This window comes from Ostrinia furnacalis, unplaced genomic scaffold (assembly GCF_004193835.3).
Source record: "Ostrinia furnacalis isolate ACB-3 unplaced genomic scaffold, ASM419383v2 OfSCF3133, whole genome shotgun sequence".
NCBI classification, from domain to species: Eukaryota; Metazoa; Arthropoda; class Insecta; order Lepidoptera; family Crambidae; genus Ostrinia; species Ostrinia furnacalis.
The window spans coordinates 308,759-328,009 of NW_021133372.1; the positions used below are offsets into that span (position 1 = coordinate 308,759).

General features: G+C 34.9%; 2 protein-coding genes across 2 annotated transcripts in view; one reads left to right on the plus strand and one right to left on the minus strand.

The window, feature by feature from the left end:
• The window catches only part of Adsl (adenylosuccinate lyase), a 49,461-nt gene that overhangs the window by 26,813 nt on the left and 3,397 nt on the right, over positions 1 to 19,251 (plus strand). The window lies entirely within an intron of this gene.
• Positions 5,983 to 18,344, minus strand: Ssk (smooth septate junction protein snakeskin). The gene is made up of 4 exons (XM_028310884.1): positions 18,024 to 18,344; positions 8,447 to 8,643; positions 7,935 to 8,064; positions 5,983 to 6,596 (listed from the first exon to the last, which is right to left on the minus strand). The coding sequence occupies exons 1-4, from the start codon at positions 18,072 to 18,074 to the stop codon at positions 6,501 to 6,503; spliced, it is 474 nt and encodes a 157-aa protein (XP_028166685.1). The 5' UTR covers positions 18,075 to 18,344; the 3' UTR covers positions 5,983 to 6,500.

Below are 19,251 nucleotides of genomic sequence, written 5' to 3' on the forward strand. Positions count from 1 at the left end.
TATTTTTTCACTTTATAGTAGGTAATGCAGTCATAAAGCATTTTGTCGTGTCGTCACGTTCTCTAGTCTTTGCCCGGCGGGCCGTTAGTCGCCGGAACCGCGTCTTGTTGATGTTATGCATAGTTCCCACCGGAATGCTCGTCAAACACATTACGGCGGTGTCGCTCGCGGCGCTTTTCTTGCTACTTAGTGTAAGGCCCGATTCTGGGAGGATCTTTGTGTTTGTAGACAGTTGTCCCTTTCATTCTCTATCAAATTGAAAGAGACACCACTTTCAACAAAATTATTTACAAGCCTGGTTTTCCCTTTATTCCTCAGCAAATTAAGAGCGACTCTACAAATGCCATAACAGAAAATTGATTACCTAATAAAGTGGACTTATTCTTGGCTCCTATTTAAGTCTATAGTAGAGCTTTCTAGAGTAGAGAAGAAGTCTCTAAAAATCATCAAAGAATTATGTATTGTTGTTTGTAGTATACTACATACTTTGACTGCATCTTGATTTGACCTGTTCCCTTTTATTTAAGCACATGAAACTGATGGCAAAGGACGTGGAATCGGACCCTCTTCATTGTAGACATCAAAACATGCAATTATGTTGTCTGTACTTAGCTGCTTTATTTTTTCATTTTACAGGAGTGGCAAATAGCATTTAATTGATTTATAATTGTGTAGGAGCTCTTATTTAAGAGGTTTAGACTTAGTTCATTTGTGAATCACTGGGTATAAAGTGTAATAATAAGTTTCATAACAGCTTATATTGAAACAAACATACCTATAGGTTTCTCTGCGGTTGAATCCAAGGTATCTTAGTTTAAAGTAAGCCCTGCTAAATACTAATTTACTATTTATACAAAGCAAAATAATTAAACAAGGCAAAAGTAAATCTAAACGTACCTACACCTATTCATTACAATCACAAAATATTGTCGCCATTTCACATACGATTTGACCAATAAAGGTTTACAACATAATTTTGTATAAGTCTACAAGTGGTATTTACTCATTTGTATTATTGACAAAGGGATGCCACAATACGGTGACCGACGAGCCCATCATCCGTTGCAACGGTGCTCAGACAAAGAGGCTCTCACTGTGTGCGCTAGCGCAGTTAACGCGAACCAAGCTGTGTACTCGTACACGACATAGCACATAAAGCGAAACACTGTGGCACCTTAACACTTGCAATACGGGCGATTTTGCAACCAAAAATGTATATTCTGATGTGCTGTCGTCTGTACAACTCGGGTTTATTTCACCAATAAAAAGTACTCATGAATGGAATGAATGGATTGCTTAAATAAACACTTAAAAGGACCTAAAAGCCCTATAATCACTGCAATTCTTCAAGAAATAGACATCCTTGTTTTACATAGAAACTGTCTTGTCAGTGCGAAAACTTCAGTCAGGAGCACAGGAACTTCTAGCAGCCAGCTGCTGTTCTGTGGTAGATTTTCTCGTCCAAGTTTAGAGGGGACAAGATCATACCTACGATACATTTGAGGAGTAATGGAGGCAACTTCCAAATCCGATCGCACATAAAATCCTGGTAAGCACAGCATGTGGCCTGTTCCTCCCTCTTCCAGTTTTAGGGTTGTATCATCATCATTATCATTATAAACAGCTCTTTACAGTCCACTTCTGGACTATGAACCTCCTTCACTTTAGTGGAGGGTTTTTCTATAATCTCTACGCTTGGCAGGCGGCTTGGAGATCTTAGTATAAAATGTTAATTGGGGTGGTATGTGAGCAACAAATGGTATAACTTACGGAGTCCGTTAGGGGAGCAATGGTGGCGGCTTCGAAGTCCAGGTCGCAGAGGAACTCTCGGCAGCCAGGCGAGGTGGCCACCGCGTCGTTGTCCAAGTACTCCACCGTGCTCAAGCTCTGGGCCTGGCCAGAACTATTGACTCCTAGATAATGTTACATAATGTAATTAGACATTTTAATATTCCCAATACTGTAAGAGACAGGTTTCAAGGCATCATTTAAAGCTGCAATCACCAGATAAACAGATTTGCATCAACAGATATGCGGTTCTGTAGTCTTATAAATGCTTAAAATGTACACACCCTTACTACTATTATGTATTCTGTGCCCTTACTACCTAATATGAGTTGCGCACGCTTTTACATGTTTAGTTCCAAGTATTGTGGATTCTGTATTTTCAATTTCAAAATTAGTAGTGAAAACTTATTGCTTATGTAATACTCATTTTTCGTATGTTAATATGAGTCAATCTGTATGTTTCCCAAATAAAGAAAATAAAAAATTTCCAACTTCGTATTCCACTCAGGGAATTAAAAATTTCAGAGGAATGAAATCCAGGAAAGCCGGAAAAAGTTGCTTTTTCGTCTGACTAAACATTCAGACACTAATAATTTGTGCTCATTACATAAAATATAATTGCGAATTATCACAAAGAACGCTTGTTTTGTATTATTTTTTTTGTACTTAAATTTTTTTATTAGCCATATCTTGTGTTTGAAAACATTCTCCAAAAATTAATTGTAATTAACTTGTTTCCGTATTACAATGAGTAAATTTCTGTGTCTTACTAATTACTTACGTAATCATTGTGTAATGCGATCTTTCTTTACTTGCATTAACTTTTCATTATTCATAAAAGTACCCAATTAAAGAGTAATGTATAATTTTCAAACATTGTTACATCAGGTTGGTTAATATTTCTTGAAATTAATATTCATGAAACTTTTCTTGTGTAGTCCGTAAAAAAAATAAACAACTTCCCTTAGCTTTTTTCTTTCCCTATTTTTCCTAAAAATGTGTATTAAGTACCATTTAACAAAAATTTATGAAAACAAATTCTTGAACAACCAATAATACCAAATCTTCAGTGGATATTAATTATGTAGTAGATACGTCAGTCGGGTTTCAAGAACCCACTTTGTCTAAATTTCTGTCATGCAGTATAATAATATTTTAAGTAATTGTACATACTAGAAAGAGTTTTCTAAATTGCTTTTTGCACTATTACTCGTAATTTTAACATAATATCTTTCAATTATTTTGAACTGGTAGTTTTATCCGCTGTACACAAATTTAATTAACAATTCGTTGTTACAGAAAATTGATTTCTGTAAAATTAAAGACTAACTTTCTCTTTGAATTAGAATTTTCTTATATGATAACTGTGCCAATCTGACATAGTACGGTTCAGAATGTCCGAGGTCTCATGTGCAGCGCAAGAAACTATGTCACCCATTCTGCCCTTGATAGTTGAAAGGACGCATCTAACACCAAATCAAAAAGGAAATAAAAAAGTTTCAAATAATTTGAATGGGTAGTTCTTCTATCCTCGAGTTTAACTTATATCGGAAAAATGTTAGATACGCCTTTTCAACTATCGGGGGCAGCATTGCGGATTATTAAAAACAAAATAAATACTTACGCAGTGGTCCTTAGAGAAGTCCACAGTCTAGCTGACACGTCTATCGGAGATCTACGGCTGTAGTGATGGCTGAGCGCTCCTAAAGCGCCCACTTAACCTAAGACCCCGCTAATTTGACGCTCTCTTGACCCCATGTCGGCTAACCCGGGTTAGTCATGATCCTCCATCTGTTCGTAACTCCTGAAGGATATTGGTACACATACAAGATATGGAGCAAACATTGATCCCACATAACTATATCAGATACTAGCGGCCGCCCGCAACTTCGTACGCGTGGATCCCGCTTTACCCCCTTAGGGGTGGAGTTTCGTAAAATCCGTTCTTAGTGAGCACCTCGTGTCTTTTAAAAGGATCTAATTGAGAAAAAAATGACTACTAGCACTTGTAGTTCCTTGATGAGTGAGTGAGTCAGTCAGTCAGTGACCTTTTGCTATTATAAATATAGATGCTTTAGTATCAGCACACTACATAGCACCAGACTCTACACTTCAACCGTTCTGGTGCCACTAGACAATTATGCTAAGCTATTATTATGATTTCTCCCACATACGAACACACAACAAAACAACTTTATATACCGTTTGGGCCACGCTAAATCTATTACGGCTATTAGGCCAGGTATGAGCCGTATAATCAGCTGCTCAGATACTTCTCGTGATTTGTTTACAGTGCAAGTAGAGCGCGACGACTACTGGCCTGTGATATCTCTATGAGATACTTACTGTTTTTGTACAGCGTGCTGTGTATTGTGAGACGTGGTGGCGTTTTAACTGCGCACCAATAAAAGTCAATGGCCAAATGTACTTTTGACATTTTCTTTGAGAGTTAAGGTACTAATATTCTCTCATTATCGAATACGAGTTGTTTATACCTACCTTGCGCTGCTTCTTTTCAGCACTGGCCCAATTATTGTCCCGAAGCAGTAGTAGGGTTAATATTGGGGACGCGTAAAAGTGGCCTATTTGCAAAAAAAAATATGAGTTTTTCCTGAACAATAGATAGTTATTATTATACTTCAAAGTTCTTCTACTCGTATATTCTTGTGATTATTGGTTCCAAGGCAGTCAAATTTGGTTTCCATGAGTTGGTCCTACCTTTCAAGATATGCAACAGTGAAAAGAGGGGTGTGATTAGCCTTGTGTTGTCTCCAAAATTACATACAGGATCGTGAAGGGTATATGTAGAACTGAAAATAGACAACACTGGCAAAATGTCTATATGAATAGATACCTACTCGTAAATTAATGTTTTTATTAGAGCTAGAGTTTTAAGTTTAATGTTAATGTAGCATCATAGGTATATTCAATATTGCATACGTTAATACTTAATTGTAAAATAGCAAATAATCGTCCTTTGTGTATTACGACTTCAATGACTAGTAATCCACGACTCAGCGTAATCGGTATTTGAACTTATTTGTTACATAAGTATCAAGTACAGTCAAACACAGTGTACCTAGCTTGTTTGATTACGTTTGCATTTGTTGACACGAATGCAAGTGAAATTATTTTTCGAATAACACAAGTATCTATTAAGGCACATAGTAAGTAGGTAGGTAATATAATGGGACGTGTAAAAGTGCTTTTTAAAAGCCTAGCCTCATGCAAAAATAAAAAGAGTTTAATAGGAAAGTACATATTAAGGCGACTTAAAGAAGTAGTAATATTTATTTTGTCATATTGTTGTTCTAACTGTCGACTTAGTTATTACGCATAGTATAAAACAAAGTCGGTAAAACTACGCAATGGATTTTGATGCGTTTTTTTATAGATAGAGTGATTCATGAGGAAAGTTTTTAAGTATACTTAGCACCCGTGCGAAGTCGGGGCAGGTCCCTAGTTAATAATAACGCCAAAACCCAGACTCAGAAGACAGCAATCTAAACCCTGTGGCATCTTACTTCGTTGATGCGATTTTGCAACAAAAATTGTAGTTTGCTGTATTGGCGCCTGTAAATCAATTTATGGTGACCTATTATGCCTACCATCGTCGTCACGTCATGCTATTTGTTGTAGGGACTTGTTTACCGTCTATAGTGACTCATGGGTGGGTATAGTCATGCAGGGAGAGATTATAGGGAAACAGGGTCATAGTGTCTCATGAATGGATGCGTCACGTGCTTTTTGTTCCTGATAACTAGGGGAAAGAAGCTGGTAGACTTACGAGTAATGATGTGGTGGACAAATGCATAGTAAAATCGATGTTCCCAGGCTTTGTCTGCTTCGCTTTTGCCCGTACGCACATTTTACTTGTATGAATTAGTAATACAAGGTTTGGCAGAAACCAGGTGGCCGCAGGTATTCACAGCATTATCAGAGATGCAAGAACAATGAGCACTTACTTCTGAATCTTCAGTCTTGCACTGTCATTTTTTGCAGAGCCTGGCCTGTATGAAATTAGTTCTGCACTCGCTAGTTTGCACTTGCAGCATAATCTTATATCTTCTTCTCATAGTGAAGGGAAAAGACTATGAAGTTCACATTTCACACAAAATAAATGTAGGTGTTTTGTAGCAGTAGCTTTCTTTAGCTTTAAACATAATATTTACAGTACAGGGAATTAATACATACTTTTAGTTGTTATTAAATTTATTTCAAAATAACGTCATACATTAAAAATAATTCTGGCACATACAAAAGTTAACTTATGAACTTAACTATCAGAAGGTGGGAAACTGTAAATAAGTCAAGGGTGAATGTTTTCGAAAATACTTAATCTAAAAGCTAAAATAATAAAGCTTTGAGTTAACAACCAACATAGTAAAAGCCAATAACACTCTCAATAAGGATAATTATAATAATTTACTAAAATATTTATTATTAATGTTTATAGTTTTAAGAAATTACTAAGCACCACGTGCGTAATTAATAATTATGTAGATAGGGACAATAAAATTTACGTGACGCAAAATATGTATCGTTCGTCATTTGTTTTTGAATCCGCTTCGATATTCAAATAAACTATTTTGTACGTCAAATTGACTTAACACTCGAAGCTGTGAAGACGTAGAAGTTGGCTTCTTCAGTGGACTTTCTATAATTTCCTAAAAAACAGTTGGCTCTGGCTACTCAAGCTAAAGGGTGTGTGTTTACATCTCCTTTGCGTAATGTATGACGGAGAGGGCCGTGTCGAGCAGGTATACCGCTCCCTGAATGACGCAGAGCGCTCCGACGGCAATGCCCACCTGGAAACAATGCACCATGACGTCAGATGTGTATGAACGTAATGGATACGTCAGCAAATGGGACAGGTTTATGGAGTTGGTCTTTTCCTTAACGCCATGAGTTAATGAGCAAAAGGAATAAAAGTTTATTGCATACTGATTCCTTAAAATAGAAATATTAGTTATAAGGTATTACAATATTTTAGACACTTTTCTAAAATCTTCGCTTTCCTTTCTGTCGATACTTACAGCCAAAAATAATGTTCTATAACCCGCTCTTCTTATTTAAGCGTTTACTAGGTACTTAGCTCCGTGAAAATATCGCAAATCCGATCTATCACGAATGTAATTTTGTACAAACCTCAGATAATGAAATACATCTATTGATTCTATTACTTGTTCATTTTTAACTGAAAGCGACCGTATCTAACAGATCTCATAGAAAATTCTGCAAGAATATCTGACAGGCAAATAGTACGCAGAACTGACGGCCGATGAGGCAGCAAGGTTCTGGAGCGGAGGCCGCGTACCGGAAAACGCAGCGTGAGACGTTCACCTACTAGGAAGACCTCATAAAGGTAGCAGGAAGGCGCTGAATGGAGGCCGCTACCAACCGGGCGATGTGGGAATCATTGGGGGAGGCCTATGTTCAGCAGTGGACGTCCTGTGGCTAAAATGATGTTTTTTTTATTATTTTTTTATTTAGCTTACAAAACTGGGTACAATCAAATATCATGCAAAAGTAAGTAATGAATGTAAAATCAATTCATACTGATTTACCCTACTCGATGTAAGCACAGCATGCATATAAAAATAATTAATTAAACCACCTTAAATTAAGAATATTACACAGATAAACCAGATCTTACATTTACACAGAACTAAACAAAATTTAGACTAATTTTAGACTATTTTAAATCAAGAATAGCCGTATTGATACGGCGATGACGAGAGAACCAAAAAAGATGTCAAAGACAAAACGCATAGAATTGTAGCAAGTACACATGCGATGTAACGGGGAGTGCTGACCGAGTCGAGTCCTGCACGGAGGGATAGAAAACGTCTTTCGATTTTGCACGCGGCTGCTACTACGAGGTACGGCAAATTTTAAACGTTCCAGTATATCCGGGGCATCGATAAGACCATTAACGACCTTGAAAAGGAAAAGTAAATCAGAAGCTTTCCTACGGATGTGCAATGGAGTAAGACCATAGTGTGAAAGGCGAGCCTCATAGGTCTGTAGTGAACGACACATGTTATCTGAATAGCTAAGATGATACAAGAAGCGTTTTTGTACACGCTCCAGTCTATTTGAATGGACTGACTCCAGTCTATATGATGATCTGAAAGCAAACATACCTGTTTCTCTGCAAAGACAAACTGGAACTGGTGTTCTCCCTGGTATCCGCCCCAGTAATGCAGCGCCACCGCGCCCACAGCCAGCCACATGAACACACCCACGAAGTTCATCACCACCTCTGACAGGGCTCTGGAAATCACATGACATTATATTAGAAGTGGAAAAAGCAATGCTCATTGAGGCATTCAAAAATAAAATTATAAAAGAAGATATATCATTTCAACAGTTCCTAAAACTTTAGAAGAACATACAATAGGGCTTGCCAGAAGATTCCAAATGAAGAAAAATGGTTAAATAGAACTGCGTTGCTGATATCAGATTTTCCATACATTTAACTTTAAAGGTCCCAAAACGTGATACATATTTAAGAGGCAAGAAATTCTTACACTTTGATATCATTAAGTTCAAGGCCGTGGCATATGACACAATGAAGTCTTACTAAAACCCAACATTCAAAATTTTGATGCCTCGCGATAATTCGGATGATTCTCATAATAAAGTTAACTTATACCTTTTATGCTCTGTAGTGCCGAAGAGGTATGTGACGATTTGCACCAATGTGTAGATGAGGTATCCCACAATGACTCCAGAAGCAACTATCTCAGCGTCCGGATTCTTCTCCTCATTGAGGTTCCACGTTCCTCCCACTCCGAGGAACTCCCCATTATACCCCGTGCGGTACAGCACCAGGATTATGATGTTTAGGACCTGGAAAATAGAGATTATTGTTGGTAAAAATACTGCTGTGAATATTTAATTTTGTCGAGATAAGTGGTCATGGATAGGTATTGCATAACGTCTCGCTTTGGTCTACTAGTCAGGGAGTAACTCTCGCAGTCCAGCGGAAATACTGTGTTCGTTTCCTAGTAGATACACAGGTACATAATAATAAAATCACTATTATTATTAATCCCAGTTCGGTAAATAGGGCATTGTCCAAAGAAGAGGGGGAGAGAGGGACGTTATGACGTACCTATTCAATCTATAACTTCAAGAAAAAATCTAAGAAAGGGTCCTACTTTGGGTTTGTCGGTTTTATCACTATAAAATGAAGCGAAAGAAACGCTGAAATTTTTTATCAAGGCATTGTCATTTTGTTTTTAATTTTAATATTGTAGTATGATAATGAGATAATGACTAACTCGGTTCCTGCTAAATATCCGGTACGAGTTATCACAGCACTTCCGATCACAAGAAAACTATCTCTTATCTACACCTGACTCACGTTTCAGGTATTAATGATAAGTTGAACACCTGATTAATATTATATTTCTGTTTCATGAACGTTCACGATTTTTATAGCTTGAAGTCATTTGATCAAAATAAACATAAATAAGTTTTTTACACTCTTCTACATGGAACGCTGATTGAAAAAAATTGAAGGTTTCTATAACACAAGTTCTTTATTTATTGTTTACTAGCAGCCGCCCGCGACTTCGTGCGCGTGGATCTCGTTTTACCCCCCCTTCATCTATCTTACGCGGTTCAGATTTTTTCATACAAATGTTTTTTCCCGCTAACTCCCGTTCCCGTGAGAATTTTGCAATATCCTGTTGTAACTAAGCTTTAAGTTTACTAAGGTACCCGCATGCCAAATTTCAAGAGTCTATCTTACGCGGTTTAGATTTTTTCATACAAATGTTTTTTCCCGCTAACTCCCGTTCCCGAGGGAATTTTGCAATATCCTGTTGCAACTAAGCTTTAAGTTTACTGAGGTACCTGCATGCCAAATTTCAAGAGTCTATCTTACGCGGTTTAGATTTTTTCATACAAATGTTTTTTCCCACTAACTCCCGTTCCCATAGGAATTTTGCAATATCCTGTTGTAACTAAGCTTTAAGTTTACTAAGGTACCTGCATGCCAAATTTCAAGCGTCTAACTTAAGCGGTTTAGATTTTTCGTACAAAAGGATTTTCCCGCTAATTCCCGTTCCCGTGGGAATTCCTAAGTATCCTATAACCTGCCCAGGAGTATGAAGAATAATTGTACCAAGTTTCGTTAAAATCCGTCAAGTGGTTTTTGTTTCTATAAGGAACATACAGACAGACAGACAGACAGACAGACAGACAAAAATTTTACTGATTGCATTTTTGGCATCAGTATCGATCACTAATCACCCCCTGATAGTTATTTTGAAAATATATTTCATGTACAGAATTGACCTCTCTACAGATTTATTATAAGTATAGATTTAAGACTTAAATAATCAAAAAACATGTTTTTATAAAGTAGTTATCGTTGATCCTTTGTAGACAATAATATCGATCGGATTCTGATAATAATTTGAGATTAGCTATCTCTACTCGCATTTATTTATTACAATGGTTACGACTAACATAATTTCAAGTTTTTTGGAACAAATAATTTGCCAAATAAGTAAGATGTAAGTGCTTCGGTGCACCCACAAGGTGGACCAACGACCTGATAAAGGTAGCAGGAAGGCGCTGGATGCAGGCCGCTCCAACCGTGCGATGTGGAAGTCATAGGGGGAGGCCCATGTTCAGCAGTGGACATGGCTGAAATGATGATGATGAAATGCTTTGGATCAATGTGTAAGCTGACTTGTAAAAGTAAATATATAAATAAATAAAGTAAACTAAAAATGCAATACTACGCCACACTTTCATTGCCATAGTACATAAATACCATTCAATCTTCATTATCAGTAAATGCTTGTAGTCTCCTGAATATTTGATGCCATCAACATCGGCCGTTTGCTAACGCATTAAAAAATCGATATTAATGTACTATAAATTGTGTTTTATGTTATGTTATTGCTTCCATTAAATAATAATCGAGCAACATGAACACAAGAAAATAAACTATAAAAATCGATGCTATTACGAGTACCTACACCTACAATCTACATAGTAACAAAATTATTGCTGTAATTTCTATCGCATAGCATGTTAAAACCTTAAGGTCCGTTTAAATTAAGAGTCTGTAAATTAACTGATAAACCACTAAAATTGAAATCAATGTTAATTAAATTGGATCTAAACTCCTTTAAAGAAACTTAGGGTAAAAAAAGCTCTTAGGTAGTTTCTTCAACAAAGTCCTGAAAAGACAAGGGAGTTCCTAAGTGGTACATAACACATCCTTATGGAACAATTATTGCTTGAAATATTTAGGTCTCGTATTTCTACATGCGTGTAAGTTCGTGCAATAAAAAAAAACAATCGACACGCGATTGTCAAGGTAAAAACATAACACAGTGTGGTGTGTATTGATGCCATCAATACATTTGATGGACAGTAGTTATTTTAACTACAATCGCAATATTCGCTATGGGGCTTTGTATTTGTGAAGAAAACCCTAAGTTCGTTTAGTATAGAACAAATTATTGAACATTCATGAAATAGGTAGATCAATTTTTTCATTGCCATTTTCATCACGAATAAAATATTTTCATGATTTTATGAAGCATTATCATCAAAAATAGATTGATTTTGGCTTTACGCTAGATAATAAATTACACACATCAGCGCATTCAGGCATTTTTGATAGTGTTCCCTCATCTTTTTCTTGTCAACAAAACTTCTTCGGAATTCTTGTGTCCCTACTACGAAAATTGGTCATAACATTGTCGTGCTGGGTGGGCACCAGTAAAAAGGTATTTACTACTGTATATCTGAAGAGATAAGGCTGTTTATGAGTCATCTCTTCTATTGCAATCGCGATTATCGCTTGCATTCTTTGAATGTTTACTGAGTTTGAAATTAAATGATTAGGTGCAATGTACCGGAGACAGTTTCGCTAGAAAAGTTAAGTAACTATAAATTTTAACTATTAATGGTGTGCTATTTTGTTTTACTTCAAAAAATAAATTAGGTTTACTAGTATTAGGCTGAGTTTCACCATCTTACATTAACTTTGACAAACGTCAAAAATCTGTCAAACTCCATACAAAAAGCACCGGTTATTGTTATTGTTACGGTTATAAAAAGGTGGTGCAACTCAGCCTTAGCCTTGCAATATCTTGGTGATATTCTTGTACGTTCCATAATAGAACTTATTTTAGTTTTAATTATTATTAAAATTTTATCTGGCTGGTTTTAAACCAATAAAAACGTAACATTAAAAAAAAGTTAAAAGTGAGTAAAACAATTGCTACAATTTTTTCAATTGTTTTTCTGCGCACCAAATTGTGAATCTCGATTCTTATTTTGAAATTTTGTAACAGTTCATAAAATACGACACAAGCCAAAAAGGGGGAAGGTAGGTAACAGTTATTTACCTACTATCTGATAGCTAAAGTATCGGTTACATATTTGGAGTTGGATGAGTAAATAAGTGTGATAGATGGATTAATTAATTTAACAAGTAAGTACAGTCAAACTTAATAATGCTCTCACACTAAAATTGAATTCGGAAACGTGCACCTCAGGGTGACAGAGGATGAGCTCAATGAATACGTCAGCGACGGGTCAGGAGTTAATGTCCTTAAGGGGCTGTCATAGATTAATACTGATTCAGAGCAGCTGCAGCATTATGTGTCTTCTATTTTTATACCTACTGTCCTACATACTCATATTGATATGATAAACTGTTTCGTACATTCATAACAAAAAAATTAGTTTTCAAGTACTAAGTTTTTAGAATTTTTATCTGCACTGTAGCCTTTTAAGTATGAGATTTTAAGAATCGAAACATAGCTAAATTATGTCTCTCAATCAAGATGTTGACCCAAAAATATGATACAAACTTTTCGGTGATTTTTATTAGATGCTTCAAATCAAATCATACGACACTAGAAAAAGAAAGTTAAACACAAATCATCTATGACTGACTAATATTTATTTATTTATTTGGGCATTCAATACCTACTTACGTACTCATAGGTTACAAAACAAAGTGAATAACCTGAAACTGCTAAACGCCTTAATTGCATAAATCAATCAATGTACGATAGATACGAGTAATTCACAAAGCTGTTTGATTTATAAATTAATCGTTTATAATCTGTGGGAATCAAGTAGAGTACAGCAATCATATAATTAGGTACAATTTAGACAATCCATCAACTTCTTTACATTTTCACCAACGCCCTTGACATGTCTGGAAAATCTAATTTTATGCATACCTAATCAAATTCAGTTTCTGAAAACCGCTAACTACTGTGTTATTTAACATGTTTTAGTCAATTTAAAATTAAGGTGTTACTTCGATTATAAGTACAATTAACTATTAAATTACTTAGGCATAAATTTAAATAAGTTAGTTAGTTGTAGTATGAATTTTTACTGCTTGGCTATTTTTAAATCATAGTTAATTTACGTTTTGTCTTATGTTCTTTTACTTTTTTTGTAGAATAAATGACATACAATAGAATAAACCCGTGTAATTAAATAAATAGGTAAGTATTTTACCATCGGTAGTAAAAATTTTAGACTAACCGTTTCTTCGGTTCTTTCCATAAGGCTCTTTGGTGTATTCTACTTTTGGAATACGATTTTTATCTGTCAGATCTGTATCGTCACCTACTCTATGGTCGCCAGTGCATGTGTTATCGTCGCATCGTTTAATTGTCGCTCGGGCAGGAAGCTTAGATTCAAACAATTAGCCGGCTGACGATTTCCTCCCTTAATCTAATCATTTATTATGCCCTGATTGCTTGCAGTTGCTCTTAATTGCTTTCAATTTTCATTATCACTAACTCAGCATCCTTTTGAATCCTTTGTTCAGTCCGACCTGTCTATAGTCTTGTGTACGAATGAGTTTGTATGTGTGTAAAATAAAAACCTCTTTGGGGATTTGATTATAAAAACCCCTTAGTATTAAAAAGTTACATCTAGGATGAACGCTGGATTAAAATGACATTTCCATACTAAATGATATTAATTTAAGCCAGAGTTCAACTAGGGTGTAACTTTTGTTAATAAGGGGGTTAAGGTCCATTCTATTCTTAGAATTAAGGTTATTTCTGTGGGGGAAAAGGTAAATTTAACCCAAAGGGGTTTTATTCACAAATATGAAAATAGTCCCAATATACCGTTTCGAGCCAAAATTTTAACAGAAAATTACATTAATTCGATATCACAAATATAGCGGAGATATAGCGTTTCATGGCATTAAAATAAGAGGATAAATAAGCCTTTACTATCATCAATTATTGCTGGACAAAACAATCGTCAAGTTATCCTATGTTCCGTACATCAGCAGTTCCATAAAGCAATTCCATCACGTCCACAGTCTAATGGGTCTCCCAAGGTAAACGCGCGTATTGTCCACGGCCCAGAGGAGCCATTGTGCGCAGGCGCAGCGCGATCAACTCCTTATGCATAACTGATGTGATCTAGATTGATGCGATTTGAGATCTTCTCTTTTGTACACACGGAACATAAAAAAACAATTTGTCGCCTTTTGCAAGTTGTAATAGTAGTTATATTGCAACAAAAATGTAGAAATAGATGATGTGCTATCGACTCTACCGTAAGTTGCCCTTATAAAAGAAGTCGCGAACATTCTGCTGCCTTTTTATAAAATTAATGATTGTTAATAAGGTAATTTCATCGTCATTTATCATTCTTTGGTTATACGCTAAACTTTTACAGAAGCAATTAAATCTCATCACGAGTATCAATAACACATACTGCATAATGTACGACAGCGGCAAATGTTTAGTGTGCGTCTAATTAATTACATAAATTACGGAAAAGTCCCATCACTGAACTTCAAATTAATATCAAAGTTTCATTGTGGAAACTATAAACCTATGTACCTATATCTAACTACTATTGACGTATGCACTTGGTTATAATTAAATCTAAACAAGCTTGCATGCGTCTAAACGAGGCGTCAAACAGAACATCTTAGATATGAATTAATGGGCAATAACCCCCTTCGGCAGTTAGTTATAATGTTGCAAACTAACCTACAGAAACATCAACACAGTTGGCTTAGAATCCCAATACTCAATACTTAATATGTTTATTGCTTCCTTAAGTACATTTAGGTGTTACATATATTTGGAGATCATTAAGGACCCTGTTGGGCGCTGCAAACTTAAAATCTAAGGAGAGGAGGCTTCTTTTTATAGATAGAAAGTTATAGTTTAGTTAGGTACTTACATCGTTAATTAATTTTATCGTCTAGACATTATTTTATGGTGTAATAGCATTTCGTAGTTAATAGCTCTTTTAGTCCTGTTATGAATGTACTATTATTATTTTCTTTTAGTACTTTTAGTACTAATGTATCAAAACATGTTGTTGTAGAATTATTTCTTGAACAGTATTGTTGTTATTTAATCCACTTTAATTAAGTTTTTGAATTTCAAGTAAAATTAATACGTAACAAAGCTCTCCTAGATATTATTATTAATTACGTTAGGTACTATAGCAACGTTAGGAAACCAAAAAGTTGAATAGATACTGTAACTTCCTAAAACGTTGATTAGTTTTTTGACAAATACTCTTTTTCTGAATAAAAATCTAAAGACAACACAGGTAGTTCGTGACTTCCAAAGTAGTCAAAAAGTTCGCAACACGTCTTTGTTTTATTGGAATAAGGTTGTGTTGTCGAGTTTTGGCCACTTGGTTATAATAAACTGACTCTATGACCCGTGCCCTATTCTGAAATGAATTCAACTTTAAAACCATATCATCCTCATTCCGCAAGAACCACAACAAATAAGTTTTACTTTTTGAAACTACTATTAATTGCTAATTAAGGCAATTAGGCGTACTTAAAAGAATCCTCTTATTTAGGCAACGCCCTTCGCTAGGCACATGTTGCAAACAGCAAACAAAGCCTTATCAGATACGAAGCCACAGGTACTAGGACAATGGACCATGTGACTAATTTGGATGAGTAAGTTTTGAAGAATGTACGTTATTCCAAACTAATGAATGATACCTAACATTTAAAAAATCAGGATAGAGGAAATGTTTGATAAAAAATAGAAAAAGCGTTCGGAATATCATCAGTAATTAGTTACCGGCAAACTGAATCTGTAATTACTATAAATAAATGCATTTATGTACTTAATAGAAATGTTACAATGAAAAATTTAAGAATCGTCTTTACTGTGGCATCTAATAAAGGAGGAAGTTGTTTTGTAACAAAAATGCTTGTATCTGATATACGAATACGATATAGGGTGACAGGTAAAGCGATACATTCCTTGAAAGGGGTTAAAGTAGAGCTTATTTGCAGTCATTTAAGTCATATGACACCATGTCCGAAACTTGTTCATTTCCAAGTTATTCAAGATTTAAGTATTTTTAAAAAAATCTCCAGTTTTTATGTTAAAATGTACCCTTGTAATGAAGAATACGGAATAATCTTAACTTTTTTATTGTATTCGTATAGCTAAATAATAAGATTGACATTTTAAATAAAAATTTGCAAGAAAGAATCGTCATTACTCAAGTAAAAGCTAAAAAACCATGTATTATTTTGCAAAAAAAATATGTTTTAGGTAATTAAACGAAGAATTNTAAACACCTGTACCTTTCTGAATAGCTAATGAATCACGGAACTAAATTCTGTAATTTGTACACAACATTCCATACATTTTTTCTTGGTGATTCTTCGTTTAATTACCTAAAACATATTTTTTTTGCAAAATAATACATGGTTTTTTAGCTTTTACTTGAGTAATGACGATTCTTTCTTGCAAATTTTAATTTAAAATGTCAATCTTATTATTTAGCTATACGAATACAACAAAAAAGTTAAGATTATTCCGTATTCTTCATTACAAGGGTACATTTTAACATAAAAACTGGAGATTTTTTAAAAAATACTTAAATCTTGAATAACTTGGAAATGAACAAGTTTCGGACATGGTGTCATATGACTTAAATGACTGCAAATAAGCTCTACTTTAACCCCTTTCAAGGAATGTATCGCTTTACCTGTCACCCTGTATATAGGTAATTAAGTTAACATTTAATAAAATGTTTGTTTGAAAGAATAATAAATTACTTATTTAGTTGTGTTTGTGTATACCTTTTAATACATTTCTTCTAACACATTTTCCTGTTTTGGGAAATCAACTTCGCTTAGGCAGTGCTGAGTGCATAGGTACCTAATTGTTTCATTGCTGTGTTATTTACCTTGTAAGTACCCTACCCTTTGAAGAATTCGCTTATTACAAAAAGGTTCAATGAAATATATATGTAGTCAAACAATTTATTTATACGACACATTAAAGCTATCAACAAGGTGTGGCGTTATCTAGTGATAGGAAATGAGGCCGCAAGGGCCGGTAACCCTGCCAAATTAAACACACTGAAACCTCTAACAAAATGAACTAATTAAGTCTATTGCAAAGAGTAAGGTAATTAAAGTTGCAAAAGTATTGTTACTGTTAATGTCTCAATTTATCACTTCTACAAGTACTATGACATCATTATGTGGTATTGATAAAGCGACGCCAATAAGCGAACTCTTGTTTGTCTATGGTCTAATTCCATAGTACGATGCACGTACTCCTTGATGATTCATTCATGTTATTCATTGTTGTTAGTCATCTTTGGATCAATTGCTTGCGGATTTCTTGTAATAATCCTGAATAATTGAATAGAAACTTATTTCTCAATAACAGTTTAATATTTCACTCTAAAGTACGAGTAAGTGTAGGTAGGTATACTTATATGGTCATCACTATTTTCAGTTATGAAATCATAATTCAGGAGAGAATTCACTATTCCTTTTTATTGGAAAATAAAGGTTCACTTTCAACGAATCAATTTGTCTGAGGAAACTTCAAATTTAGCGTAACGTAGTTTTTGTATAAAGTCAGCTCGACAAATAAGATCATAGGCCGGCTGTTGAAAGCCGTTGTATTTATTTTCCTTCTTTTAAATAGCGTTTAATGCGCAAAACAATACACAAGGAATTAGTGCTTATACTTACATTACTTACCTAAGATGAAATGTGTCCTTTAGGTAAGTATTGCACGGTACTGAATTTACTTATTTGGGATAACGTATTTCAGGATAACAACAGAACTGACATAGAGAGTAATTATTCTATTTTATCTGTCTTATTGTATTGTAAATTGGTCAGAAAGAGGTGCCTTTCAGATCTAGTTCCTTTATAATCGTGACAGGTAATAAAAATTAACTAGGTTACTCACAACTTTGAAGGTTTTCACCACTATCGTCGCAATCGTTTGTACGGACACCATTTTCACTTATTTTGGAACTATCACTTGTTTTAAAATACAAATTTCACTGTTCTTCTTTTTCTTTTTTTTTTTATCACATAGATTGCTTTGTCTTTGTCTGTTTTTGTTAACAGTCGTTTCGCCACTGGGTGATTTCACTTATCGTATAGTATGGGTTATCAGCATAGTCCATGCGGACTTATCTTATCTTTTCAGCGAATTAGTAGGGCAGGTGCCGCGTAAGTTGTTTTCATTCCGTCATTCATATTGAAGCCAATGTTTATTTGATTAAGATTCATTTTCCCTTTTTTCGTTAGTTTGATTTTGTTTTATGCTCTTCTTTATTGTATACCTGTCATCCGCGTCCTAAGATATCAAATCGTTTCTGAAAATAAACGCATTTGATTCTTATATTGTCCTTCGTTTTCAAATAGTATTAGGTTCTAAGATATACAGTGGCACGTTTGAATCACCCTGTAAATACCATATCGCTGAATAGTTTCAGTCCTCGTAACTCCGTTAAATAGGGCATAGACAATATTTTCGTTTCACATACGAGTGGATTAATAACATTTTACACATTTTTCATTTCGTAAATTCCGGTCAAATTATTAGAATAACTTAATTTTAATTGTTTAAATCTGAAGCCATTTCATTCGCATTAATATACCAGGCTTAAAATAACTTGTACGAATAAGTAACACATGGTTGTGTTAATAAAATAAGAATACAAAGCCTTGCCCCAAAATAGCGGCTCTACATTCCATAGTACTTTAACTAGGACACGCATCTGTGCACTGAATAGTTTAGTGGATTGGTCGACCACGATTACTGTCACTAAAATAATCGCACTTGTATTTCCTTTCTTTTTCACTGTGTGCTTTGAGACAGATTCGCTTTATGAACACCGTGTTTTATGGCACAGTGGTCTGGAATTTGAGCTTTATACTCAAGAAAGTCATTTGAATACCCTGGCCTAGTGGTCTGTAGTTTGAGCTCAATAATCAAGAAACTCAGGAATTGAAAAGAAATTGGAATGTACCTGTCTGGTATCATTTCATAATTCAATACAAAAATATAGAGCCATGGGCAGCTTCACGTTTGAGACAAAAAGTTTATTTCTGAGTGGGAGAAAATATTTAAAAAAAAAACATATTTTAGGACTGATTACTACTAAAGGATGACTAATTGCTCACAT